This window comes from Candoia aspera, chromosome 4, assembly GCF_035149785.1.
Source record: "Candoia aspera isolate rCanAsp1 chromosome 4, rCanAsp1.hap2, whole genome shotgun sequence".
Taxonomy (NCBI): domain Eukaryota; kingdom Metazoa; phylum Chordata; class Lepidosauria; order Squamata; family Boidae; genus Candoia; species Candoia aspera.
The window spans coordinates 72,438,210-72,463,205 of record NC_086156.1 but is presented as its reverse complement, the minus strand read 5'-3'; the positions used below and the strand labels follow the sequence as shown (position 1 = coordinate 72,463,205).

At 39.9% G+C, this 24,996-nt stretch overlaps 1 protein-coding gene across 4 annotated transcripts in view; it reads left to right on the top strand.

Annotated features, from left to right (window-relative positions):
• SCN4A (sodium voltage-gated channel alpha subunit 4) overlaps positions 1–18,679 on the top strand; it is a 69,632-nt gene extending 50,953 nt beyond the window's left edge. For all 4 annotated transcript variants that reach the window (XM_063300515.1, XM_063300514.1, XM_063300513.1 and 1 more), the window contains exons 18-25: positions 670–843; positions 3,177–3,299; positions 5,168–5,455; positions 6,776–6,829; positions 6,919–7,056; positions 7,898–8,002; positions 9,520–9,790; positions 16,185–18,679. In XM_063300515.1, coding sequence (XP_063156585.1) covers positions 670–843; positions 3,177–3,299; positions 5,168–5,455; positions 6,776–6,829; positions 6,919–7,056; positions 7,898–8,002; positions 9,520–9,790; positions 16,185–17,437 — 2,406 coding nt within the window. In that variant the 3' untranslated portion in view covers positions 17,438–18,679. The remainder of the gene's footprint in view (positions 1–669; positions 844–3,176; positions 3,300–5,167; positions 5,456–6,775; positions 6,830–6,918; positions 7,057–7,897; positions 8,003–9,519; positions 9,791–16,184) is intronic.
• The last annotated feature ends 6,317 nt before the right edge of the window (positions 18,680–24,996 follow it).

Here is a 24,996-nt window from a genome sequence, read left to right as displayed (position 1 = left end):
GTTTATTAAAACAGTAATAACGAAGATATACCAAAGCAGGGATAAGCTCACATGCCTGATACACAAGAGAAAGCAATTTAGAAAAATAGCATTAGGGTAAGTCCTCGGAGCTTGTACTAAACTTCCATTCTTTTCAAAAGAAAATCTCCAAGATTTGATAAGACCAGAAGATATATAAGGAAAACCCAGGGCAATGATATGGTAAAGGTATCATGTAGATCAATGTTTGGTGTTCTTTAGGCTTATAGTACTGCTGTTTTCTGTTGAAACCCTGAAATCCCACCACCAGTAGCATTAGTAGTAGTGTAGGAAGGTGAACATAGAATTGTGGAACATGTCTCTGAGCACATACTTAGCACAGATTAACTGAATGTATCCCCATATCCTTCTTTCTGTCATCTAGAAATATTACTCAGTTCCATCTTGGTTTCTATTCACCCATTTTCAAAGCTTTCATTAGAAATTAAATATGGGATTCCCAGGTATTTTCTATATATTTTCACATCTATCTTTAGTGTCCAAGTCCTTGTGTGTATTGATTATAACCCCCCTTCAGTAATACGTAGGCATGCCCAGAAGGGTAAGTGACACTCATGCTGTGGCTGCTTTTGGTGCCTTTCTGTGTTGTCAAGAGTCCCACAGACTGCTCAGCTTTAATTCCCCTTTCAGGCTTTTGAAGACATCTACATAGAACGCAGGCATACAATTCGTACCATCTTGGAGTTTGCTGATAAGGTCTTCTCATATGTTTTCGTTCTTGAGATGCTGCTCAAATGGGTAGCCTATGGGTTCAAGGTCTACTTCACCAATGCTTGGTGCTGGCTGGACTTCCTCATTGTTGATGTAAGTTGCAACTTCCTGGAAGTGAGCGATCTGGGAAAGATTCCCAAAGATTCCCTTTTGGTCTTGCATTAAAATCTGGTTAACCATGTGATTCTGTTAGTTTCCATTTCAAAGTATGGCCCCTGAAATATAAGAAAACAGATTCCTTCTGATAAATACTTAAGGATATTTGACATGTATTCAGGAATCAGACTAAAAGTCCCCATGGCTGAGTTAAAATGTTATCAACCCACCACTAAGTTGGCAGAAAACTATAGTAGAATGGAATTTGATGTTCCTATTGCTGATCCGTATACTCCCTCTGTTGAATCTGTTCTGAATGGCTGCTGAATGATGCTGTTCTGATTATGATGTGCAGTGCATGATCAGCCAAATCCTACAGATTTCTGGAAATTGCAGGAATTCCGCGATACAGGGATACATTGGCTGACCAAGTTCTTTAATGTCGTAACAAGTAATGGCTGTGTACCGACTGATTGGTCAATGAGTATAACAGTCCCCATATTTAAAAACAAGGGCGACCCAGCTGACTGCGCAAATTACGGCCCAATTCTCTTCTTATCCCATACTATGAAGAACTTGGAAAAAAAATTTGGACCAGCGCATTCACAACATCGTCCAACTCCCGCCAATCAATGTGGCTTTGTCAAAGGATACGGGACTACCGATGCCATTTTTGCAGCTCGCCAGCTTATAGAGAAACACCGAGAGAAGACCCAACCACTGCACATGGCATTCCTAGACTTGGAAAAGTCTTTTGACCGTGTTCCACACCAACTGATTTGGTATACCCTTCGTGATCGTGGGGTTCCTGAATTACTCATCGACTGGGTCAAAATGCTATACAAGAACACTAGTAGCTGTGTGCGATGCTCAGCTGGCCTCTCTGACAGTTTTCCAGTGACGGTCGGAGTACACCAAGGCTCCACGCTGTTGCCACTCCTATTTATATTAGTCATGGATACCATCACACAAGATCTGCAGTGAAAGGCACCCTGGACCATACTCTACACTGATGATGTCATGCTTGCTTCTACTACTAGGAATGAACTGCAGTGGCAAGTACAGGCATGGAATGACCGCCTCAGCCATTTTGGACTCCACCTGAACATAAAGAAAACTGAGTACCTAGAGACTGTAACCACCCATGGGACACTCCAAATAAATGGAGAAAACTTAAAGAAGGTGGATATCTTTTGGTAGCTTGGCTCCCATCTCCAAGGTAATGGTGGCATCAGCGGTGATGTGCGAGCAAGGGTGAATGCGGCCTGGTTGCGCTGGCGAGAACTCACTGATGTGCTTTGTGACAAACAAATACCAACCCTTCTCAAATCTGAGATCTATATGACAATCGTTCGCCCTGTGGCACTGTATGGAATCGAGTCTTGGGCAGCAACGAAGGGTATAGACAGCCACCTCCATGTTATGGAAATACGCATGCTCCGTTGGGTATCAGGCATCTCCCTGCTTGATCACGTCACAAATGATGCCATCCGAGAACACCTAGGCGTGTCATTAATTATAGAGAAGATGAGAGAAAGCCGGCTTTGTTGGTATGGACATGTCCTTAGAGCAGAACCTTCCACTGTCACCAAAATAGTTTACCGTCTTAAAATCGATGGCCGGCAGCCACGGGGGTGACCAAAACAGAGATGGCAAGACACCATCAATAAGGACATGCAAATTGAGGGTCTGTGCCTTGAGGGTGCGGACAATCGGGGAAAGTGGTGTTTCAGGATCCGAAAAGCAGACCCCGTGATAACAGGAAAATGCTAGGAAGAAGGAGGAGGAGGAGAGGGAGAGGAAGAGCATGATCAGCCAAACAATTGGTTGGTTCTTCTGGCTTTGCTGCCCTCTTTAGGATCTTACCAGCAGGCAACAGTAAAATGCCTGCAGACAAAGCTAACCTGGAAGGGAGGGAGTATGTATGGATCAGTTTGAAATGGCCAGTAAGTGCCTTTCTGATAGAATCTGCTCCTGATCATTTGACTCTTCATCCATCAATGTACTGTATGACAAAGTGTAATAGAATGCACACAACCTTGTGTCACTGGATGTTGTCTGCTTAAAGGGGTACAGTATTTTAACACAGGTACATCTAAGGATAACTGTCTCACTCATGGGCCAGGCACAAGATGAAGGCATCATGGGGACATGGCAGAAAAATTATGTTGCCAGGATATGTTTGTATCATGGTTACATGCAAGCAGGAAAAGGCTCAGGGGTTATGGGAAGGCTAACCTAGATACATCCTCAATGAACGATGCAGAACTCTATTCCTTCTTCTGTAATTTCTATCAAGTTTGTTACTAAGCATTTCATTTTCTTACCAGGTCTCCCTCATTAGTCTAACAGCAAACTGGCTCGGCTATTCGGAGCTGGGAGCTATCAAATCCCTGAGGACACTCCGAGCACTGAGACCTCTTAGGGCCTTGTCCAGGTTTGAAGGCATGAGGGTAGGTGTGGTGTGACATTCCATGATTTTATTCCTTCAGTTTCCTTCCATGCAGTAGGAATTTCAGAGAGTTAGAATGTAATTCCTATAGAAAATAGTGTTAAAACTCAAGCCTGCCTTGAAAGCATTTATTTGGACTGGCAATATTGGTTACCCATTTTTTTCTCGACTGTATTTACATGTTGCCTTTCTTTTAATGAAGTTATAGTGGTAGACATGGAATGATTTCATTTTGTCCTGACAGATGATTACAAGCTCAAGACTATTCCAAAAGTGTTATGAATAAGTGGAGATGAAAGTTGGAGACATTTACCTCCGGGGTGGGGTGGGGAGGAGGACGAGGAGGAGGATTTGTATGCTGCCCAACTCTCAATGACTCTGGGTGGCTCACAACAATCAAACAAAGAAATTACAATAAAACATAAAGAAATAAAGAAAAAACTATGGCAAATGCCGTAGGCCTGGGCAAAGAGCCAGGTCTTCACTGCTCTTCTAAACAACAGCAGAGTAGGGGCCATCCAGACCTCAGGGGGAATCTTGTTCCAGAGGGCAGGCACTGCTACATAGAAGGCATGCTTCTGGGTCCTGAAGAATGACATTGTTTAATCAAAGGAATGGAATCGTGCCAACCCTGCAAGATTGAATTGGCTGGGCAGATGTTATGGGAGACAGGTGGTCCCTCAAGTAACAAGGCCCTATGTCATGTAGGGCTTTATAGATAACAAGCAGCAGCTTGAATCACACCCAGAAGCAAAATGGCAATGAGTACAGCTCATGAAGCAGAGGTGTTACATAGGGACACCAAGGCATGCCCACTACTGCTCGCATGACTGCATTCTGGACCAGTTGAAGCTTCTGGGTGGTCTTCAAGGGTAGCCCCATGTAGAGAGCATTGCAGTAGTCAAGCTGCAAGGTGACTAGCATGAGTTACTGTCTGAAGGGCCCCAATCTAGGAAAGCATGCAACTGGTGCACCACATGGAGTTGTACAAAGGCCTTCCTAGCCACAGGTGATACCTGCTCTTCAGGCAGGAGTTGCAAGTCCAGGAAGACCCCCAGATTGTGTACCAACCTTACAGGTGCAACCCCATCCAAGGTCAAAGATGGAATATCTCCAGATCAGGGCAATTCAAATACCCACAGCCACTCGGTCGTGGTAGGATTGAGTTGGAGATGGTTCCTCCCCATTCAAATCCATACAGCCCCCTGTCAGCCCTTTGAAGTAGTCCAGACAGGAAACCAAAATCATGAATACTAACTCTACCTTTATTGTAAGGTTACAGTAATAGAATCTTGCCATTCTGAAAGCACTTCTCCCTTCCCTTGCCTTTACTTTCTGGAGAACTAGGGAGGATCCCTTCTGAGACATTTTCTCCACCCCCATTGCCCTGGCTGCAGCTCTTCCTCCTGTCTCCCAAGGTTATTCTCACAGCCCATTATACCTCCAGGCACTGGGACAGAATCTTGACAGCCTTATTTGTTTTTATTATTATAAAATTATATTTAGATTATATTAAAATTATTATACAATTATTTATTTATTATGAATATAATGTTTTAGGACTCAGTTCTCTTGATTCTTGCTTTAAACTAAATTTACAGACTTCTGATACCTCTGAATTATCTATAGCAAGTGAACCCTCAGATTACCAGTAGCTCTAAAATATCTATAAAGATTTGACATGTTAATGTTCTATCTTACTGCCTTTTCTCCACTAGTATAAATTAAATTTGAATTCTCTTCTCCACCCTAATTCAGAATTTAAGACAAAACCAACTTTTTAAAAGGGCCATATTCTGAATTTGTGAAAAGTTTTGTTTTTTATTTGCTTTTATTAAATCCTGAGTAGATTCTTTCTCTGGGTACTAGGTGGTTGTAAATGCTCTTTTGGGGGCCATCCCGTCCATCATGAATGTCCTCTTGGTATGCCTGATCTTCTGGCTCATCTTCAGCATTATGGGGGTCAACCTCTTTGCAGGGAAGTACTATCGCTGTGTCAATACCACCACAGGTGACCTCTTTGAAATCCAACACGTAAACAACAAAAGTGACTGCATAAACCTTATCAACGTTGAAAATGCCACTGATGTCCGTTGGGTCAATGTCAAGGTCAATTTTGACAACGTGGGCTTAGGTTATCTCTCCCTTTTGCAAGTGGTAAGTAAGCATGCTTTCCCCTAGAAAACATTCTTCTTTAGGTGGAACCTGGCCTTGCACACATAGAAGCTCATATGAGAACCTGCCAGCTAACACTAGCCTCCTCGGCTGGTTCTTTGGCCTAGTTAATCCTAGCCAATAGGTTTATTTCTTTCTGGAAGAAAAACATTGCTTTGAACTTAAATTATTGTGACCTAACAGTCCAATTTTTAGAATTTCTGGGCCTAAGACAGCCATCCTAGAGATTAAACAGCAAGTTGACCTGGATCTGCAGAAACAGGGGAGCAAAGCCCCTTATTAATGCAATGGCATCCACTTCAGTAAATCTTTCCCACTACATGACATTTCTAATGTCCTGTTCCCCCACAAAGCATTAGAAGATTGTTTTAATTAGCCAGACTCAATTCTTTGTCCTTTGTGGTCTTGAAAGAAAGGTTCAGCAATATTTCACTATAAGATCACCTGTGCCTGAGACAGTTTTGTATATTTTGATTGCTGTACTCTCAATCAGCCCCTGGCATGCCAAATTATTAGTGTCCCAACTAAACATTAAACTCTGAACTCTAAAACTTTCTCTGCTTGTCTGATCTGGAAGAAACCCAAACTTCAAAATATACTTTTATGTCTTCATGCTGGAGTTATATATTGGTTGCAAAGAAAATGTCTCCTATTCCTTCAGAATAGACCCTATTTCCACCTCTAATATGGGGTGGTGGTGGTGTTTACCCTTCGCCCTCACTGAAAACTCAAAACACTTTGGATAGTATGTCCCCCTCCAAGGGTCACATTCAGAAATAAGTTTCATCAGGTTACACTGTAGAGGAAAGGTAATTTGCATCCATGAAGGTTGAGTTTCTACTTCTATTTGTTTTTATGAAGAAATGTCCTGCTGACGTGAGCATGTACTATTCTATTTTCTCTTCCCCTGTTTGTTCTTAAAAAAAACAAACTAGATGGTTCAGAACAAATATATTTGTTGTTCCTGTACCTGCTCAATCAATATATATAGCAGGTGGTTTTATTTTGCATTAAAAGGGACATGCTAATGAGGTGATATAATCTCCTTTATCTCCCTGTTTTAACGAAGCCAGTTGTGTGATGGAATAAACATAGCTGTCCTCATCCTTTCTTGTTCCCCCTTCACAAGGCAACTCTTCTATTTTTTATTCTTTTTTCCCCCAAAAGTTTAGAAAAAGAAAATGGAAGATGCAACTTCCAGGTTGAACTGCCTGTTGTGTGCTGTAAAAACATGTTTTTACAGATTCACTGTTCTCTATTCTCAACCAGAATGAATATGTCCTGCATTATTCTTCATTGTAGGCCACTTTCAAGGGCTGGATGGACATCATGTATGCAGCTGTTGACTCCCGTGAGGTAATTTGAAAAGAGAGAGTCACTTTCCCTCTTCTGAAGCTCTCATTGAGGAACTACCAGGGAGTTCATTGCTTCCTTTGCTTTTCCAGGAGGAGGAACAACCTCAGTATGAAGTGAATATGTACATGTATATTTATTTTGTCATCTTTATCATCTTTGGGGCTTTCTTCACTCTCAATCTCTTTATTGGTGTAATCATTGACAATTTCAACCAGCAAAAGAAAAAGATAAGTGTCTTTTATTTGTTTGTTTCTTTGTTCGAAAGCATAGGCCCTCTCTTTCCAATAAGTAGTTCTGGAGATGTTTTTTACCAGCAATGCCAACAATCGACTTACCCTCAGTGCAAGCTCCCTGTAGTTATTGGATGGGTCCAGGCTGATCACTTTTTGGCTGCTCTTCCCAGGAGAAAAGGGTACAGTGCAGCCGTCTAGTGGTCCAGGGTCTCTGACCAATGGCAGAGGCCAATATGTGCTTCTCTTCCGTTCTGGAGCTCCATGACAAATTTTGGTTCTGGTTTTCCAGTATAGAAATTGCTATCTGCTTTCCCAAGTATGTAGAACTACATAAATTGGAGCTGACCAAAGCAGAAGCCTAATATGCTTGGGATAAAATTATAAACATTTTTTAGAAGTGATTTCACAAATTGCTGTGAATGATCTGTGAGCCTGTAACTGCAGATTCAGTAACTGGCTTACAGTTCAATTTCAGGGATCAGATGTTAAGACTGAAGCCCACCTTGAAGTCCCAGAGCCCAGGAACCTGTCCTGATAACCAGCATAATAATCCACTGAACACATGCAGAGTAGTAAGCTTACTTTGAGTGAGGCCTTATTCGTCCCTAAGAAGTACTCCCAACTTACAAAGAAGAGAAACTTTCCCAACAAATACACCTTAAAAAAATCTTTTTATTAAGGCATTCCAAAAAAGTGCAGGAGATAGACAGATACATATTACCAATACTGGCATGCGTTGTGACATTGATGCATGGTCTCTGGTACTAACTTGAAAATTAATAACAACAACAACATGGTTTCACATCATGTCTAATAAGGGTGATTCTTTTTTTACTTTGGAGGCAAAGATATCTTCATGACAGAGGAACAAAAGAAATACTACAATGCCATGAAGAAACTGGGCTCAAAAAAACCAGTGAAGCCTATCCCAAGGCCCCAGGTATGCCATTCTCAAGATCCAAGTCTATGGTCAGTGTCCATGGGAAAGATTTCCTCAGACCCCCTTATTTAGATATAAAAGCTGGTCTAACTTTTCAGAATATTGGATTTGCCTCACTAAATGATACTACTATATTATTCTCACATTTTTAGTGGCTTTTATTGACTATAAACACAGAATAAAAGTTGCACACAAAACTAACTTACTTTGCAAAGGTCAGTCATTTCTTTTTAGATACATAGAAAATAAAATTCTTTTGAGCCAAATTTCTACAGGAAATAAAGGAACAGTCAACCTTTGATTTAATGGACCTTGGCTAAGCAGACTTTGGATGCAACAGACAAAATCTGTACAATGTATGCTTCTGCACATGTATAAAATCCCATTTGGATTTAATGGAGATTCTGCTTTAACAGACACCTCCCCCCCCCACATTAGTCTGGTAAATTGAGAATTTACTGTACAAGACTCTAGGGATCACAAAAATAAAGAATACAGCTGTCTACAGGTGATGAATGTTCCTCCCTAGAGTTATGAGAATTGCTATGAAGTCTATTTAACATAAGGGTAAAAATGGAGAAAAAAAATGGAAGTCATGTTTCTAGCAACTCTTCATACACCCCTAATTGATCACTATGTTTTTCTACCAACTTTTTCTGCTATTTCGTTCTCTCCTTTGCATCCCTTTTTTTCTGAAATCAAAGTCCTACAGTTCCCATTGTTTTCTAATACCATCATTTGACTTTTATCTGCTCATGAAATCTAGTCACCTTTATAGTAGTATTGTCTTTATGCTTTACAACCATGAAATTGAGTATCCTGGTGGTCCCTATAGATGCAAAGATATATTATAAGTGAATCCAAGTAATGCCTTAGATTATTATCTCTCTCCAAGGGCACATGGTTCATGTCTTGGAAGACAATGATGTTACCAGATGGATGAGATTAAAACATTTCAGCTTACTTCATAGAAGTTAGGAAATATTATGGGTAAAATTGGATGAATTTGACTTTACAGGAAGTCTCACAGTCCAACATTAGCCATTTTCTCACCAAATTTCAACAGCAATGTATCAGTAAGTTCTGGGGTCCACTAAATGGGCTGTGGGTTACCCATCCCTCCCTTAGGAAACCTCAGAAACCAAAGGGGCCGGTTGTCTAAGCAGAAGATGAGATTTTAGTGCAATACAGGGATCTTTGTATTTTCTCATTACTAACAAAATATAAGGAAAAAATATGCACTTTTTAGTACAGAGTTGAGAAACTTGCTTCTTTTTAAAAAATAATTATTATTGCTATTTCTTGTTTCTTCAACCACCTCAAGGCAGTAAATATGCTAGAATTTTATTTTTGGGTGGCACACTGGATGATTTAGTATTAGCCCTTTGCCCATTTCAACTTTCTTCTTTGAGTTTTTCTCCATTTCTCTTCCCTTTCTTTCACCTCCATGTTTGTCATTGTCTATGTGTCTTGAACCTTTCCTGTGCTTCTGTCGTACACCTTCCAAATTACTGAAGAACAAATATCAAGGGATGATCTTTGACCTTGTGACTCAGCAAGCTTTTGATATAGTCATCATGATCCTCATTTGTCTTAACATGGTAACAATGATGGTGGAAACAGATGACCAAAGCCAAACCAAGATAAACATCCTTGCCCAGATCAACTTGATCTTCATTGTCATCTTCACATCTGAATGCTTTCTCAAGATGATTGCCCTGCGGTACTACTTTTTCACTAATGGCTGGAACATCTTTGACTTGGTTGTGGTCATTCTCTCCATTGTAGGTAAGAAAAATATAAGCATCACTGATTTGTTTCTAAAATTCTTCAATCCTACAGTATGCACAATGGAAGTTGTAGAGTAAGAGTAAAGATGGCAAAGGATAACTACAATTAGTGAGCAGCGATTATATAACCAACATTACCTTACACCCAACTCTTGGAACAGATATGTGTCTATAAATATGCATGTCATGGACTTTTTAAAAGCAATATTAAAGATGAAGACATGCATGAATAAATGCATCAGTTTAAAATGTTTTTAAAAGGGCCTGAAAAATGAGGAAAAAGAATTCTTTCAAGACTGAAAGAACAGATAAACTGTACTTGTACATGCTGGCATGATATGCCCATGTACAAAATAGATTGCAAAGTTTGGCTGAAGTTGAGCCGACAACTTGGACCAAGTAACAATTGTGATCGTTATTGCTAAAATTGTATGTCGGCTTTCACCCTAACAAACCTTGAGTCCCAAAGTATCTGTGGTTGGAGGTTGTGATGAGATACCCTTGTTCTACAAAAGTACTGAAATCATCTTTGAAAATTATTCCAGAGTATGTCTGTTCCCTTCATAACTTGATGGAGAACAAAGTTATAGATGACCAAGTTTCCCTGCATCACCCATCCTCTGGAAGATTATCCATCTGGTTTCTTACCTAGAACTGATGGCTCTTCTAGTAATATTGCCAAATCCCCCAAAAGTATTAAAATAATTACAATTTGAATTTTCTTTGCTGTTTATGTGCAATCCATATTTCTGATTATGAAACTAGAATGCTTCATGACTATAAGTGGGACCTCCAGTTCAAGCTACATTCTGTTTCCGTCCTTTAAAAGGCATGTTTTGGATCAGTCTTTATATATCCTGCTATCTATCATGCCTGCACATCACTCTGAGAGTTCTTCCTCACTTGATCCTAAACAAATGACAAACCTTTCAGGGTAATCATTTTTTCCTGCCCCATCATCATAATGTCACCTTCATCTCATCCCCAGTGTAGCTCTGGCAGCTTAAAGTTGTCCTTAGCTCTTCTAGGTTTAAACCAGAGTTTTCTCTTTTTCCCCAAAACAATTTTTGTCAAGATCTGGCACACTTTGCTGATGTGGCTGGCATCTGCCCAACTCCTACTGCCTACTCTAGGCTCCTAGGGGTATGACTCCTCCCCTTCAGCTATTTGGCACTGCCCTCTGTAGCCACTTTTGCATGGACTGAAGGGGATACTGGCCCCTTGGATTCTGGAGTGGCACCTGCCTGACCAGTGCTTTCCAATGCTGCATCACTGCTTTCTAATGGAAGCTTCTTATAGACACAGAGTTCAGACTCTTTACCCATATTTCTACTTCACAGAAGACCAGTTTAAACCTGGAAAGAGAGCTTGGTTCTGCCTGCTGTGCTTTGCTAGTTCTGCCACCTTTATAGGATTTCATTGCTTCTGCTGACAAGGGCTTTCATACTTTTTATTGTTTTGTTATGTTGGGGAGAGCTGCACTATTTTGCCTATTGCATCCTGGCTTTGGGAGCATGGGTGCCAAAAATTGGAGATGGACTCCTTGGACCCAATGCCAGTCAGCACTGCCATTCTCTTGCAGCACTGGCTGAGCTCATTGTCATTGCCTTCTGCTTCATTCCATGACCATCCTCCACATGCATAATCTGTTAGCTGGGGTATTTTTTAACATGGATTTTTAGCTATTTCAGACGAACGTTAGACCTGCTTTCAGAAATAGACAAACTGACAGGTCACAGGCATGGAGAAGGGGTTGCCCCAAACAGGAACATTTGTTAGTCCGCAGCTTGACAGGTGGCTAAACCTGCCATCCTAACCACCTGTCTGTGCTTTGCCAATCCCATCCCACCTCACAATAGGAGAGTGATCAGTGGTTGTTTTCCCACCAGTAGGTGGGAGGGGAAACGAAGACAGGAAATCTATCAGTCCCTTTCCTTAATTTGCAACTTTTCCCAGCCTCACTCCTGTTGAAGAATAAGGATGGGCAATGAGAGCAATACAGTCTCAGTATACTTTCCTGACGTCTCAAAGTCAGGCGAGAGTACTTTAATGCAGCCACCTGGAAGAACCCTGGGAATCTCACAGCAATATAAACCACATTGCCATATAAAGCCAGTCATTTGTAAAAGCTATAAAAATACAGAGGCAAAGACCCTGGATAAAATAAATTTTAAATAAAATAAAAGCTTAGTTGGCAAAAACTTTCTGGGATAGGAATGTGTTCAGTAATCCATACATCAATAGGACATCTTGCACCATTTGATCTATAGAGTAATATTAACCATAAATCTAATATTTTAGTTCCATCTGATATTCCTGTTGCTGCATGTCAATTATTCTATTTAAATTCTGTATTCAGTTAATCATACAGCCTTCAACTTGTTCACTTTCTGGATCATACTTAGCAACAGCTTATAAATAAACCCCACTAAATGGTCTGAATTTTGTATGATAAATTTTTTGAAGTCAGTCAAGTATCTTAGCATCCCACCTTGTTTTGTAATTCCTTTTGGACTGTATGCTTATTTGCAGTTATTGAAACCAATGAGGTGGTGCTAGCCATTCTGAGGAGAGAATCTCAAATGATTTAATCTTTGTCTTATTAATAAAGTCTTGCAATCTATATGAATTATCATCACTCCACTGACCAAATTTCTTTATACATTCTCCTTCATAAAAATAAATATTTAATACTGAAGCAAGTGGTAATTGATCTGGAATTCTTTTTCTATATTCATCCTGTACTTTTAGAACACTACATATTCTTGAATGATCCTTTAAAAAATTGTATTTTTCTATTTATATAAAATCAAAGATACTTGTGCAGACTACCTGGAAGTCAAGCTTCTTCCATAGACACAATATACCTGTAAGATGTTGTAATCCAATCAGTTATCCAAGTTAGACAATTATGGTAATATATTTTAAATTTTGGTACAGGTAGTCTTCGACTTACGATCATTTGTTTAACAACCGTTCGATGTTACAACAGGGCTGAAAAAAGTGACTTGCGACTGGTCCTCACACTTACAACCATCATGGCATCCCTGAGGTCACATAATCAAAGGTCAGGTACTTGGCAAAAAATTGAGCCTTCTTTAGCAAAACATTTATTTTTACCACAGCTATCCTTCCAAACTAGGATTTCAATTTTCTCCATCTTGAAATATCTGCCATTATATAATTCCATGTGTGAGGTTTCAGCCAGCCTCTGACCCAGAAAACAAAACTCTTTCTGTGTCAGAAGGGGAAACAGAAACTTACCAGGAAGAAACCAGGAAAGCAAAACCCAGAAATGACTCAGCAGTGCGGGAGAAATTACAAACGCTGATTGGCCAGTCTTCGGAGGAGGATTTGAATCCTCCAATCAGCGTGTGTGAAAGACATGCAGAAAAGTGCGTGAAGGAGAAGGCAGCCCGATTGGCTGCAGAAGGGAATAGGCGTGCAAAGGATTGGCATAAAAGGCAGACACGCGAAGAACAAGCTGCTGGAGAGTCTTTGCCTTAATCCAAGGATCACATTCAAGAAATAGGGCTTGTTGAGGTCTCCTGTAGTCATCTCTTGCTGATAACATCATATGCAAGTATATGTGATCTCTAGTGAAAAGGCTGGATTAGAATTTATACATAATTCCAAGTCTAAGCAAAGAATAAGTGGTCTGGCTTTGAGCTCGCAGCCCCCATGGAAGAGTCCTTACCTGCGTCAGAAACCTAGTCTGTAGCCAGAGGGAAATCAGCGCCTGTGTTTCCTACTGAGGAGGACCTGTATCCTGCACCCACTGCCACAGAGGATCTTCTCCCTGCCGAATCCAGCAACCTCAGCCTCGCGTCCAGCTTTGGACCTCACCACCGCCATTCTGTGTGTTCCAGGTGCATTTCCAGCCTTGCTTCAAGCTTCCAGCCTTGTCCAGAGTCTTCAGCCCAGTTTTGTCATGCTCCAGGTTTCCAGCCTTGCCCAGGATCTCCAGTCCAGTTTCGTCATGCTCCAAGCTTACAGTCTTGCCCAGGATTTCCAGTCCAGTTTCATCATGCTCCAAGCCTTACCTAGGATCTCCAGTTCAGTCCATTCATGCTTCAAGTTCTCAGCCTTGCCCACAATTTCCAGTCCAGTCCAGTCTTGCTCCAAGCACCCAGCCTTGCCTAGGATCTCCAGTCCAGTCCAGTCGTGCTTCAAGCTCTCAGCCTTGCCTAGGAATTCCAGTCTGGTCCAGTCTTGCTTCAAGCCCGCAGCCTTGCCTCAAGTCTCCAGTCCAGTGCAGCCTTGTTTCAAGCCTGCAGTCTTGCCTCAAGTCTTCAGTCCAGTCCAGCCTTGCTTCCAGTTTTCAGCCTTGCCTAGAATATCCAGTCAAGCCCAGCCTAGCTTCCACATGCCAGCCCAGTTTGGTCGGTGTTCCAGATTGCGGACTCTCGCCCTCAGTTCCAGTCTTGCCATGTTCCCTAAAAACATCCAGTCACACAGCTTCGATCAGCGAATCCTGCTCTGCGGTTTTGCCACAGTGTGATTCTGTAACCTCGCCTGTTCTTCTGTTGTTGCCTGGGTGGTCTTGATCGGCAACCAGTATTACCTCATTTATCACATGGACTATTTGTTGTAAATAGTTGTCTTAATAAATAGTTTTGATAATAATCCTGTCTGGCCGCCTCGTAGTCTGAACAGGACACCATATCAAGAAGTAATTATTCTTAAATAAGCCTTTATTACTTTTTCTTAAATAAATTCCCAAATACCTAATCCTTTTTGCAGCAATGATAAAGCCTACTGCTTGCTGTAGTACTGTGTCATCATTTGGATCTTGTTTTTACTGACCCAATATCCTGATACAGTAAGGAACTATGCTGCTGCCAGCATTCCATTATCAGTTCCAAAATGTCCTTTAGGTCAATAACTACAAATGCAACATCATCTTCACATATTTCTAATTTATGATTTGATTTGATGATTCCTGAAAATTAATTTTGTCATATCTTCTTTGCTAATTTTTGTGATAATACAGATAGTCCTCACTTAACAATGGTAATTGGGACCAGAATTTCTGCCACCAAGCAACATGGTCAAAAAGCGCGATGTCCCATGACCATGCCACTTAGCAACGGCAGTTCCAGCACTTCCAGTTGCCATCTTTAAGCAAATTCCATGAGGTTGTTAAGTGCAATGTCACGTGATTGCCATTTGCGCCCTCCTGCTGGCTTCTCCATTGACTTTGCTTGTCGGAAGCTGGCAGTGAAGGTCACAAATGGTGATCACATGACTGTGGGATGCTGCAATGTCATAATTGAAGCCAGTCGCTGAACATCCAGATCGTGATTGTATCACTGTGGGGACACTGTGACTGTTGTGAGTATGAGGACCAATCCTAAGTACCACTCATTCAGTGCCATCGTAAGTTTGAATAGTCACTGAACAAGTGGTTGTTAAGCAAAGACCATCTGTTATCCATTTATGATCATCTTGGCTGTTTCTTCTTTATAAACACTCTGCATCTATGTAAGAAAGTTCTTGCTATAATTCATCTTGTTTATAGTCATGAATATAAGAAGCCATTCCAAATTATCAAAGGCTTTCTTTACATCTAGGAAAATCATAGCCATTTTCTTACTTTTCTGGTATATATTACCAATAGCATTCAAAACATATCTGATATTATCTCTCAAATATCTCTTGAGAACAAATCCAGCCTAATGGGAGTATATCACTCCAGTTAAAGGCCATTTTCTCTTTTCACAATTATTGCTCTAAAAAGTTTATAATCTACATTGTGTAATTAAATAGTCCATACAACTCTGGAAGAGTCAGGTCATTTCCCTCTTTATAAATCAAAGAAATTATAGCTTCCTTCCAGGAATAAGGAATTACTTGACATTGTTGAATTTCATTCATTTCCTAATGATTTAATTAGAATTTCCTGGAAGGTCTTGTAGTATACTTCAGAAAATCTGTCCAGTCCTGGAGATTTGTTCAGTTTCAATTTTTGTATTACTGTACTTCTTTTGTTTCCTCCTCAGCAATTGGTTTATTAAGCGCTTCCTTTTGATATTCTATAAATTCTGTAAGCAATATTGTTAATAATCTATTTTAATATTTGCTATATAATAGTTTAGTATGATTTCATGTCATTTTCCTTTACATATTATGCAGTTTTTTGTATCCTTTCTGTATCTAAGTATTTCAGACATATTTAAAAGCCACTCTTATTTTTGGGTGGCCCTGTTTTTCTTTCAGATTGATAGGCACTCAATCACTTGGCTTTGATATTAGGAGGAATTTTGTATCCTATCTGTACAATGTTTATGTCTTTAGAATGAATTATTGATAACCATTTTTGAAAATTGCATCTCTTTGATATGGTATTCTATGATATTCTGAGAAAAACGTAACACCTTCCTGTCTTTCAGGACTTGTCCTCTCGGATATTATTGAGAAATACTTTGTATCGCCCACTCTCTTCAGAGTCATCCGTTTGGCCAGAATTGGGCGTGTTCTTCGGCTGATCCGGGGAGCAAAAGGCATCCGAACACTCCTCTTTGCCTTGATGATGTCTCTGCCAGCACTTTTCAACATTGGTCTCCTCCTATTTCTGGTTATGTTCATTTATTCCATTTTTGGAATGTCAAACTTTGCTTACGTAAAGAAGGAATCTGGCATTGATGACATTTTCAACTTTGAGACTTTTGGCAACAGCATCATCTGTCTTTTTCAGATCACCACATCAGCTGGTTGGGATGGCTTATTGAACCCCATCTTGAACAGTGGTCCCCCAGATTGTGATCCTCATCTGGAGAACCCTGGCAGCCATGTGAAGGGTGACTGTGGCAACCCCTCCATTGGCATCTGCTTTTTCTGCAGTTACATCATTATCTCTTTCTTGATTGTGGTTAACATGTACATTGCCATCATTTTGGAGAATTTTAACGTAGCCACAGAGGAGAGCAGTGAACCTCTATGTGAAGACGACTTTGAAATGTTCTATGAAATATGGGAGAAGTTTGACCCTGATGCCACACAATTTATTGCTTACAGCACACTTTCTGAATTTGTGGATACCCTGCAAGAGCCGCTGCGAATTGCTAAACCCAATAAAATCAAACTGGTCACTATGGACTTGCCCATGGTTCCTGGGGATAAAATACATTGCTTGGACATTCTCTTCGCACTGACAAAAGAAGTGTTGGGAGACTCTGGAGAAATGGATGCCCTGAAGCAATCAATGGAGGAGAAATTTATGGCTGCAAATCCCTCCAAAGTGTCCTATGAGCCCATTACCACAACACTAAAAAGAAAGCATGAGGAAGTCTGTGCCATCAAAATCCAAAGAGCATTCCGTCGGCATCTATTAAAGCGGTCAGTGAAACAGGCCTCCTATCTGTACAGGCACAGTCAAGATGTGGATGCACTGATAGAAGAACCCCCAGAGAAAGAAGGGTTGATTGCACACAAAATGAATGCAATGTATGGCTCCCAGGTAGAAATGGAAAAGTCCCCAGAAGCAGCTCCGTCTCTTGTACTTGAGCCAATAAGCAGCCCAGAGATTAAGAAGGATTCTGGTGAAATTAAAGAGGAGGACAATCATGGCAAGAGGGAAGATGACTCTGGAAAAACTAAAAAAAGTGAGAATACCAAACGTGGTGTAAAAGAGTCACTTGTATAATGAAGACACATTTGGCCAACAAATGTTTGTGTATGGTTCCAAATGACCTTTTTCATAAGGCCCTTCTGCATCTTCTGTATTAGTGCGCAAACAAGGTTCTTTTGCCAGATTTCAGGTACTTAACTCCACATTTTAGCTCTGGAAGCAGGACCCCATCAGGTTTCTGGTTTGTTTGTTTTTCAAATTCACCACAATGTGCAAAGTGTTTTTTTTCTCTCTCTCATAATGTAAATGTGAATTATCTCTACTGCTGGTGAAAAGAAAAGGCATCTTAGTTTCATGTCAGTTTATATGTAACAGAGAATGCTCCAGAATCAGTTCTGATGATTCTGGATCCAGAATCATATAGTATCAGTTGAGAATCAACTCTTTATTAGCAGAATTTTTCAGCAGTGCTGGAAGAAAAGGGGAAAAGAAGGAAGTCTTTAGTTCACTTTAGTCACATTCAAGCTTTGAATGACAACAAAAGATCACTTTGGAAGAGTTTCACCAGAATCTCTTAAAATCCATGCACTAAAAACGTACCAAGAATAACTAAATGTTAATTGCCTCGATCAGTTATGCCAATTGTCCTACAGCTATATGTTTTACTAATTTATTCAGCTAATTATGGGGCGCTTTCTTAGGGCACAGAAGCCTTACATTGAACCCCTTGAACATATATGTATGTACATGGCTTCTGAAAATTCATTTACATTATTTGTATACTTTCAAGCCTTTTTTAGCCTTAAGAACTAGAAATATGCTTGCTTTTTCAGTCAAAGCTGAAGTTTCCAGTTTGCTGAAATTAATGCCCATTGCCAAATTCTGCCCAAATACAGAAATTGGATATGATCATGGGAAACAAAATATGCAAAGCCCTGAGCTTAGGACTGGCGCTTCTTAAATCCAGTTTGGAATGATTGGAAAATATCTGATACTGGCCGTTTTCTACTTATCTTTGTATGTCTTTCTTCATGACACCAGCGGTGAACATTGTAGTCTGTACTGGTTCTCAGACATGAACAACTGGGTAAGGGTCTCTGACTGACTTTTTAAAAAATAATAGTATTAGTAGACAAACTTTGGGCTTAGGATTCTTTCCAGCATGTGGGTTGAAAGTGAATGGAATAATATTTGAGATAACATCACAATTTAGGAACACAAAGCTGCAATGTCTTAAACATGGTTCAGTTTTTTATTTGAATGATTTGAGCAGGCTTTAAAAAGATTTTTGTTAGAAATGGCTGAAAATCCAATTAAGTCTTACATAGTTTCTTTGTTTTAAAGAAAAAAGATCGAATGTAATGTGCTAATCTGTTCTCAGGGTTCATTGTCAACTTTGTAATTTTTTCTAAGTAAATTCTCAGTTCTACAGATTACCTTGGAATGTGAGCTGCATTTTTTATTTGCCATATTGCTGTTTTCTTCTTTAAAGAATGTCTAAAGAGCTCTACTTTAGAATGTAAGATGTATTACATTCTGATTCACAGTCCAAATATCTAGCAGTTTGCATCTTCCTCTTCACTCGTCCATAAATTAGTCAGGAGCAGGAGAATTCCCAGGCACAGTGAGGAAAGAGTGGCCCAGGGGAAAAGGTACATTTCCCAGGAGATGACTTGTGCCTCGAAAATTGAACAGGCATAAATCTAATAGCTAGGTATGCCAACAAAACATCCCTAATTAATTCTATTGAGATTAGAGTATACAGTATCTGTCAAGTAAGTAGTATTGTGAATGTTTTATTTATTTTTAAAATGTTTGCACAAGAAGAGTTTCTCAGCAGTTTGTGCCTTCAACAATGTGGAATCAGTTTAAGGAAAATAAAACAGGAGAGAGTGCATTCCTTAACTTTATTCTCAGCCTGTCCTATAATCAGACAGGATTCCTTTTTACTTGTCCCATTATTCAAACTCTGCCTTAATGGCAGCCATTGCTGCCTTCTGTTGGTAGCAGAATATTGATTGTAATTCCACAAGTAATCTCTAGGTTTTATGTGAATTTAATCAAGCTTAACTAGAGGATGCTAGAAATCAACATTTAAATTAGCTGTAATTTCATGCCCTATAAAGGCATTAGATGAAATCAGATAAATGACCTGGGGTACATCCAAATGGAAAATGTAGTGGTTGCAAAAGGCATTGTTCATCTTTCTGTTACAGATGTATGTACTATGAAAATAAAAGTAAGTCTGGGAAGCATGAGAGGATTATAAATGGAAGACAGTGGCAATCATGGTCCCCAACACATTTTTCTAACTGAATAGCAGATATATACTATTAGATGTTCCTAGAATAGTCAAACCAGTTTAGACCATTACCTTTCTTGTTCTGGTAACCTTGTAATCCTTTCTGCCCAATAGATCCCTTTCTTCTGTTAGTTTCAACACAAACTAAGAGTACTTTTGTGCAAATGATTTGTTTCACTTTGGGACTGACCCTGGGTCTTTTAAATACAATGAGGTAATGGTGGCTTTATGCACTGGGAAGATTTCCTCATAGTAAGTGCTGAGATTTTTTGGTAAATCACTAGATAAATACACAAAAAATGTACTAAGTATGTGGAGTAGGATAAAAGTACTAGCAATTTATTTCTGTTTTGAGTGAAAGGGGTAGAGGATTTTTTTTTAATTCCAGGAATCGTGGTAAGTAAGGAGTAGGGCACTGATTGGGTGACTTTTTAAACAGGTGGAGGGAAAGAGATGAGCACTGATTGCTCTCTGCATTTTGAAATCTGAAATGAAACCACTTGTGAATTGGTATCAAGTTGGTTTGTGAGAAATTGGAAAAGTGGAAACTGGTAGCTGGACATGCCTTAATTGTGCACAGTGCTGATTGGCTGTTACTGTAACATCATGATTATATCTCCTTACTTTCCTGAGAATCAGTTTTTCAAGTTTTAAAATAACTCATTATATCCTTCTAGAACTTTAATTTCTTTATATATTGTTTGCTGAATCAGAATGTCTGCTTAGTTCTTTTTACTTGACTGAGTTGATTCCAGGCATTAGAATTAGGTTTCAGGTCTAAACCCTTATGACCTCTGCTTCAAGTCTTAATCCTTTCAATCCATGGAGATCTCTAATCTCAAACGCCAGTTAAACATTTAAACGAGATTGCCAATTTTCTAAAAAATACACTTTTTAACTTTTGGAATCCCAAATTCTTTCTCAGTTTATAATCAGCAATTGCTGGTCTTGGTTCAGTTTTGCACATCCCTTTGGGGAATGAGAGAAAAATGCTGCTAATGGATACTTGGCTCATTGTCCCAGTTAAATTAATCTTTCTCTCTGTTAAAGGCAGTTTCTGACACATACATCCAAAAATCCCTCTCCCACCTAGCTCTGATTTCCCCAGTCAGAAAGCACAATTCTTTAGGATAGCCTTTCTCAACCTGGTACCCTTTGCTGTTGGTGTTCTCAGACACAAGAGAGGAAAAAATCAGATGTACAAATGAAATTTATTCTATGCCAAATGAATATTGAAATAGTCCTTTTGAGGGGAACACATCCAGTAAACTTTCTTAGTAGCAAGTACTTCTTACAACTGTTTTTGAGAAGAAAATTTGTTCTAAAATGCACAGAACTTGGAATGAATTTCATTTACTTTTTGAGGGTAGTGCCATTCCTTTATGGGATAGTTCCCATACTTTCAAGCCATCCAGTACATATGGAGAGGTACTAGGCTGATGAAGGCTACATTATGAACTGAATTAAATTTTATATTATTATTATTATTATTATTATTATTATTATATTATTATTATTATTATATAAATGTTAAAACAATCTGTTGTTCTTTTTTTGCAGAGTAGATTGTAGGGGGTTAAATACCCAATACCCTAATGCTGGAAATGCTTTACTTTGCCAGTGACAAAACTGAATTGTTCCCTCCCTCAATTGGAAGATTAGTTTTCAACTTCTGCTCAGGGCAAGGGGTCGGGGCATCCAGCAAGTATGTTATTTGAGATAGGCTTTCAGATTACATGTACATGCAAACAACTGAGGAAAAAGGACTGTTTTCTTTCAAATGGACTCTGTTGCTTGTATATATAGATATACAGTATATATATGATATTCTATACTACAAAAAAAGCTTACTTCTATTAGACAGCACATTATTTTCTTTGTACATTTCTTAAAATAAACTTTGTAAATGAGTAATTACTACATTCAGAACTGTAGATCTGTTTCGTTACTAGTGGGCCTCCATCTCCTCCATCTTTTTCTTCCCTGTTTCTGTGTATATATGTTTGTTTGTTTAAAATGTGTTCAGATAAATCAACCTTAAAAACAAGCCCTCTGGTATGAATGCTCTCTCTCTCTCAGGAAGGTCAGAACTGTTTGCTCATACAAATCTCAAACACACTTTTTATTTATTTATGAGTACTCCATATATCTTATATTGTATTCAGTGGTAAAGTCAGGAAAATACATACTAAGGTTCATTGAATGCTTCATTCTATTTATGCTTAGAGGCCTTCCTTTTTTAAATCTTCCTATCAACGTTCCTGATGAAAATTAACCATTTGAAATCTTGAATACAAAAGGAAACAGGTGAAAATATTTCCAGTAGCTGGGAATATGACAAAGACTTCCCACTCCCATCACTTCCCTGCCCCTCAGCCTACCCTGGCCTCTGGAACATTGTTCTGTCATTTTTCCTATTTCCTTGAAATGGACGGAGGGATGGAGGGAGGAATGGAGAAAAAAGATTACTGATCTTGGAAATTCTGGATCCTGGAACCCAAATAGATCTGTTGGATCTCACAAGGCAAAAGGTCATATATTGTATTAGGTTTCTTATCAAATGTTGACTAGAGAAGGAAACAAATCCCAAAGCTGGGGTCTAAAGCACTTTGCTCGTCTACTGTATACTGGTAGTTTGGAAGGATCAGGCATCCCTACCCCAGTGCTTCAGGCAGGAGCATCATATCTCCCTTTAGCTGGATAGATGCTAACATAAAAAAGAGACACATTATATTATAATAAACGTGGGCTTAAAAATCGATAGTTAATGAAATGTCACTAGGAAAGTGAAATAGTATAATCAAGCAATAGAACACGAAAATTTGCTCTTCCCCATTCTCATGACTGAGCTTACTGTATACAGGTAGTCCTCGCTTATTGACCACAATTGGGACTGGCAACTCATCACTAAGCTCCACAGTTGCTAAACGGAAAATCATGGGATCGTGATGGGCTTATGACGTCACTTCCCATTCAGTTGTTAAGTGAGACATCACATGACTGACTTCACTTCCAAGTTCTCCATTAACTCTGCTTGTCGGAAGCCAGTTGCAAAGCACCCAAATGGAATCACTTGACCATGGGATGATGTGGCGATCATAAATACAAGGACTGGTCGCAAAGCTGGTTTTTTGACACCATCATAACTTCGAGCTGTTGCTGGACAAGGCAGTCAGTAAGCGAGGACTACCTGTACTTGCACTGAACTACCAATATAGATCCAATGGAACCATTCCCTGAAATCAAAGTTTTCTAAGCCTTCCAGTATTTTGCAATCTGTTTCTTTGCAGAAGTTAGGATATTAATTATCAAAACAGTGCTATTTTTTTTTATCCAGGGAATCTCTCACATGATTTAGCATTGGTAGGGGAATCTTCAGCCCACAGGCTATACATGGCCTGGAGGGATCCACTTCTGCCCTGCCAAACAGCTTAAAGGGGCCCCATTCTCTCCCTCTTCTCTATAAGACTCTATTATAGTAACTGTGGTCTTCAAAGAAGAGACAAGACCTGTCTCTGATCCACTCCACTTTAGAGATTCTTTCCCTCCCCCTTGTCTAAGAGAAGCTCCCTCTTCTCTTTTGCAGGGGCAGGGGAAATAGATTGGTGATATGTAGGAGAAACTTGGGAGCAACCCCTTCCTTCTTATCTCTGCATGAAGGAAGGAACTGAAATAGTCTTCCACAGAGAAAGTTTGAGAGCATTCCCAATCACTCTCTGAGCAGGTAGATGATGAGGTCTCCACTCCCCAAAGCACCACCTTTTGATGTCATCTGGGCTGTGGGGTGAGGGGAACTGGCCTTTGGTCCAGATGAATTTCCCCACTCCTGGTTTAGCAAAACCATTTGCAGAATTCCCAGAATATTCCTAGCTCCAATGGAGAACAAAAAGTTTTATACAGCTAGTAAAGATATATTAAAAATTACGTTAGATTTTCAATAGCTCCCTACTAAGTTAGGCAAGAGCCTCGTGTAGCACAGAGTGGTAGGCGGCAGTATTGCAACTGAAACTCTCCCTGCGACCCGAGTTCAATCCCAGCGGAAGCCGGATTCTCGGGTAGCCGGCTCAGGTCGACTCAGCCTTCCATTCTTCCAAGATTGGTAAATGAGTACCCAGCTTGCTGGGGAAGGTGACGACTGGGGAAGGCAATGGCAAACCAGCGCTATAGTCTGCCAAGAAAGTGTCATAAAAGCAGCGTCCCCCAAAAGGGTCAGACATGACTCGGTGCTTGCTCAGGGGACCTTTCACCTTTCACACAAGTTTTATTTATTTATTTATTTATAAATTTATTCACTGCCCATCTCCCCCTAATGGGGACTCTGGGAGGTTTACAATAAAATGCAGTTAAAACTTAAAACCATTTCAGTACAACAATACAATAAAATAAGAATATAGTAAAATCTAAGCGGCAAGAGATTTTAATCAGTCCGTGAGTGTAGGACACCCCTCAAAATCACTTAGGGCGCTAGCCATCCCCAGGTATAACTATTCCCCCTCCCATTCCAAGCCTGCTGACAAAACCAGGTCTTTAGTCGTTTTCGGAAGTCCAGGAGTGAAGGGGCCTGTCGGACCTCTGGGGGGTGGATGTTCCAAAGGGCGGGAGCTAGGTAAAGAACATCTTTTTTTCAGTGGAGTAAAATATGACTTGCCCCAAAGTGCTACAAAACGTTAAGTACAACATTCAAGGGTACAAGGTTGCAGGAAATCTGTTACTCTTTACTTGATATACATATTTGTGGGCCTGAGTCCCGTTTTATTTTGTATATAAGGGATTCACATAAAGCCTCTCTCTTCTTGCGTAAAGGAGCAGTGAGATGGCAGCTCCTGGCTCAATGTCCTTCAAATAGCTTGCATCACCATAGTAACTGCAAACAGTAACTGAATGAGGCAGTCGCTAAACAAGGACTACCTGTAGTAGTTATCCAAAATGTGCAAGCCAGAGATGGCAGCCATACTGTGCAGATGCAGGTTGTCAGTGCCTCAGGCCTTTTGCACTGACTGAATTTGCAACTGCTTCAGGGGATGGCTTCTACCATGCACCATTTGGATCAAACCTTTTCCAAGGTGAAACTGAGCTATTCACTTGAGTCCATTTGTTTCCAATTCTGAGTTTATTTCTCACATGGAAGGAAACTTTTGTATTATACGCATTTCACTTAGTAGTTAAAGGACATTGTTTTATCTACAATCTGCTGCTTACATTTTAGAATAGTATGAAGGGAAAAAGATCCCCCCTAGAGGATTGAATACTAAATCTTGGAAAGAAAAAGTCTGCTGATAAGGCAGCTAAGAAGAAGTTTGCTTTTCTATTAAGAGCAGTCCATCTTCCCATT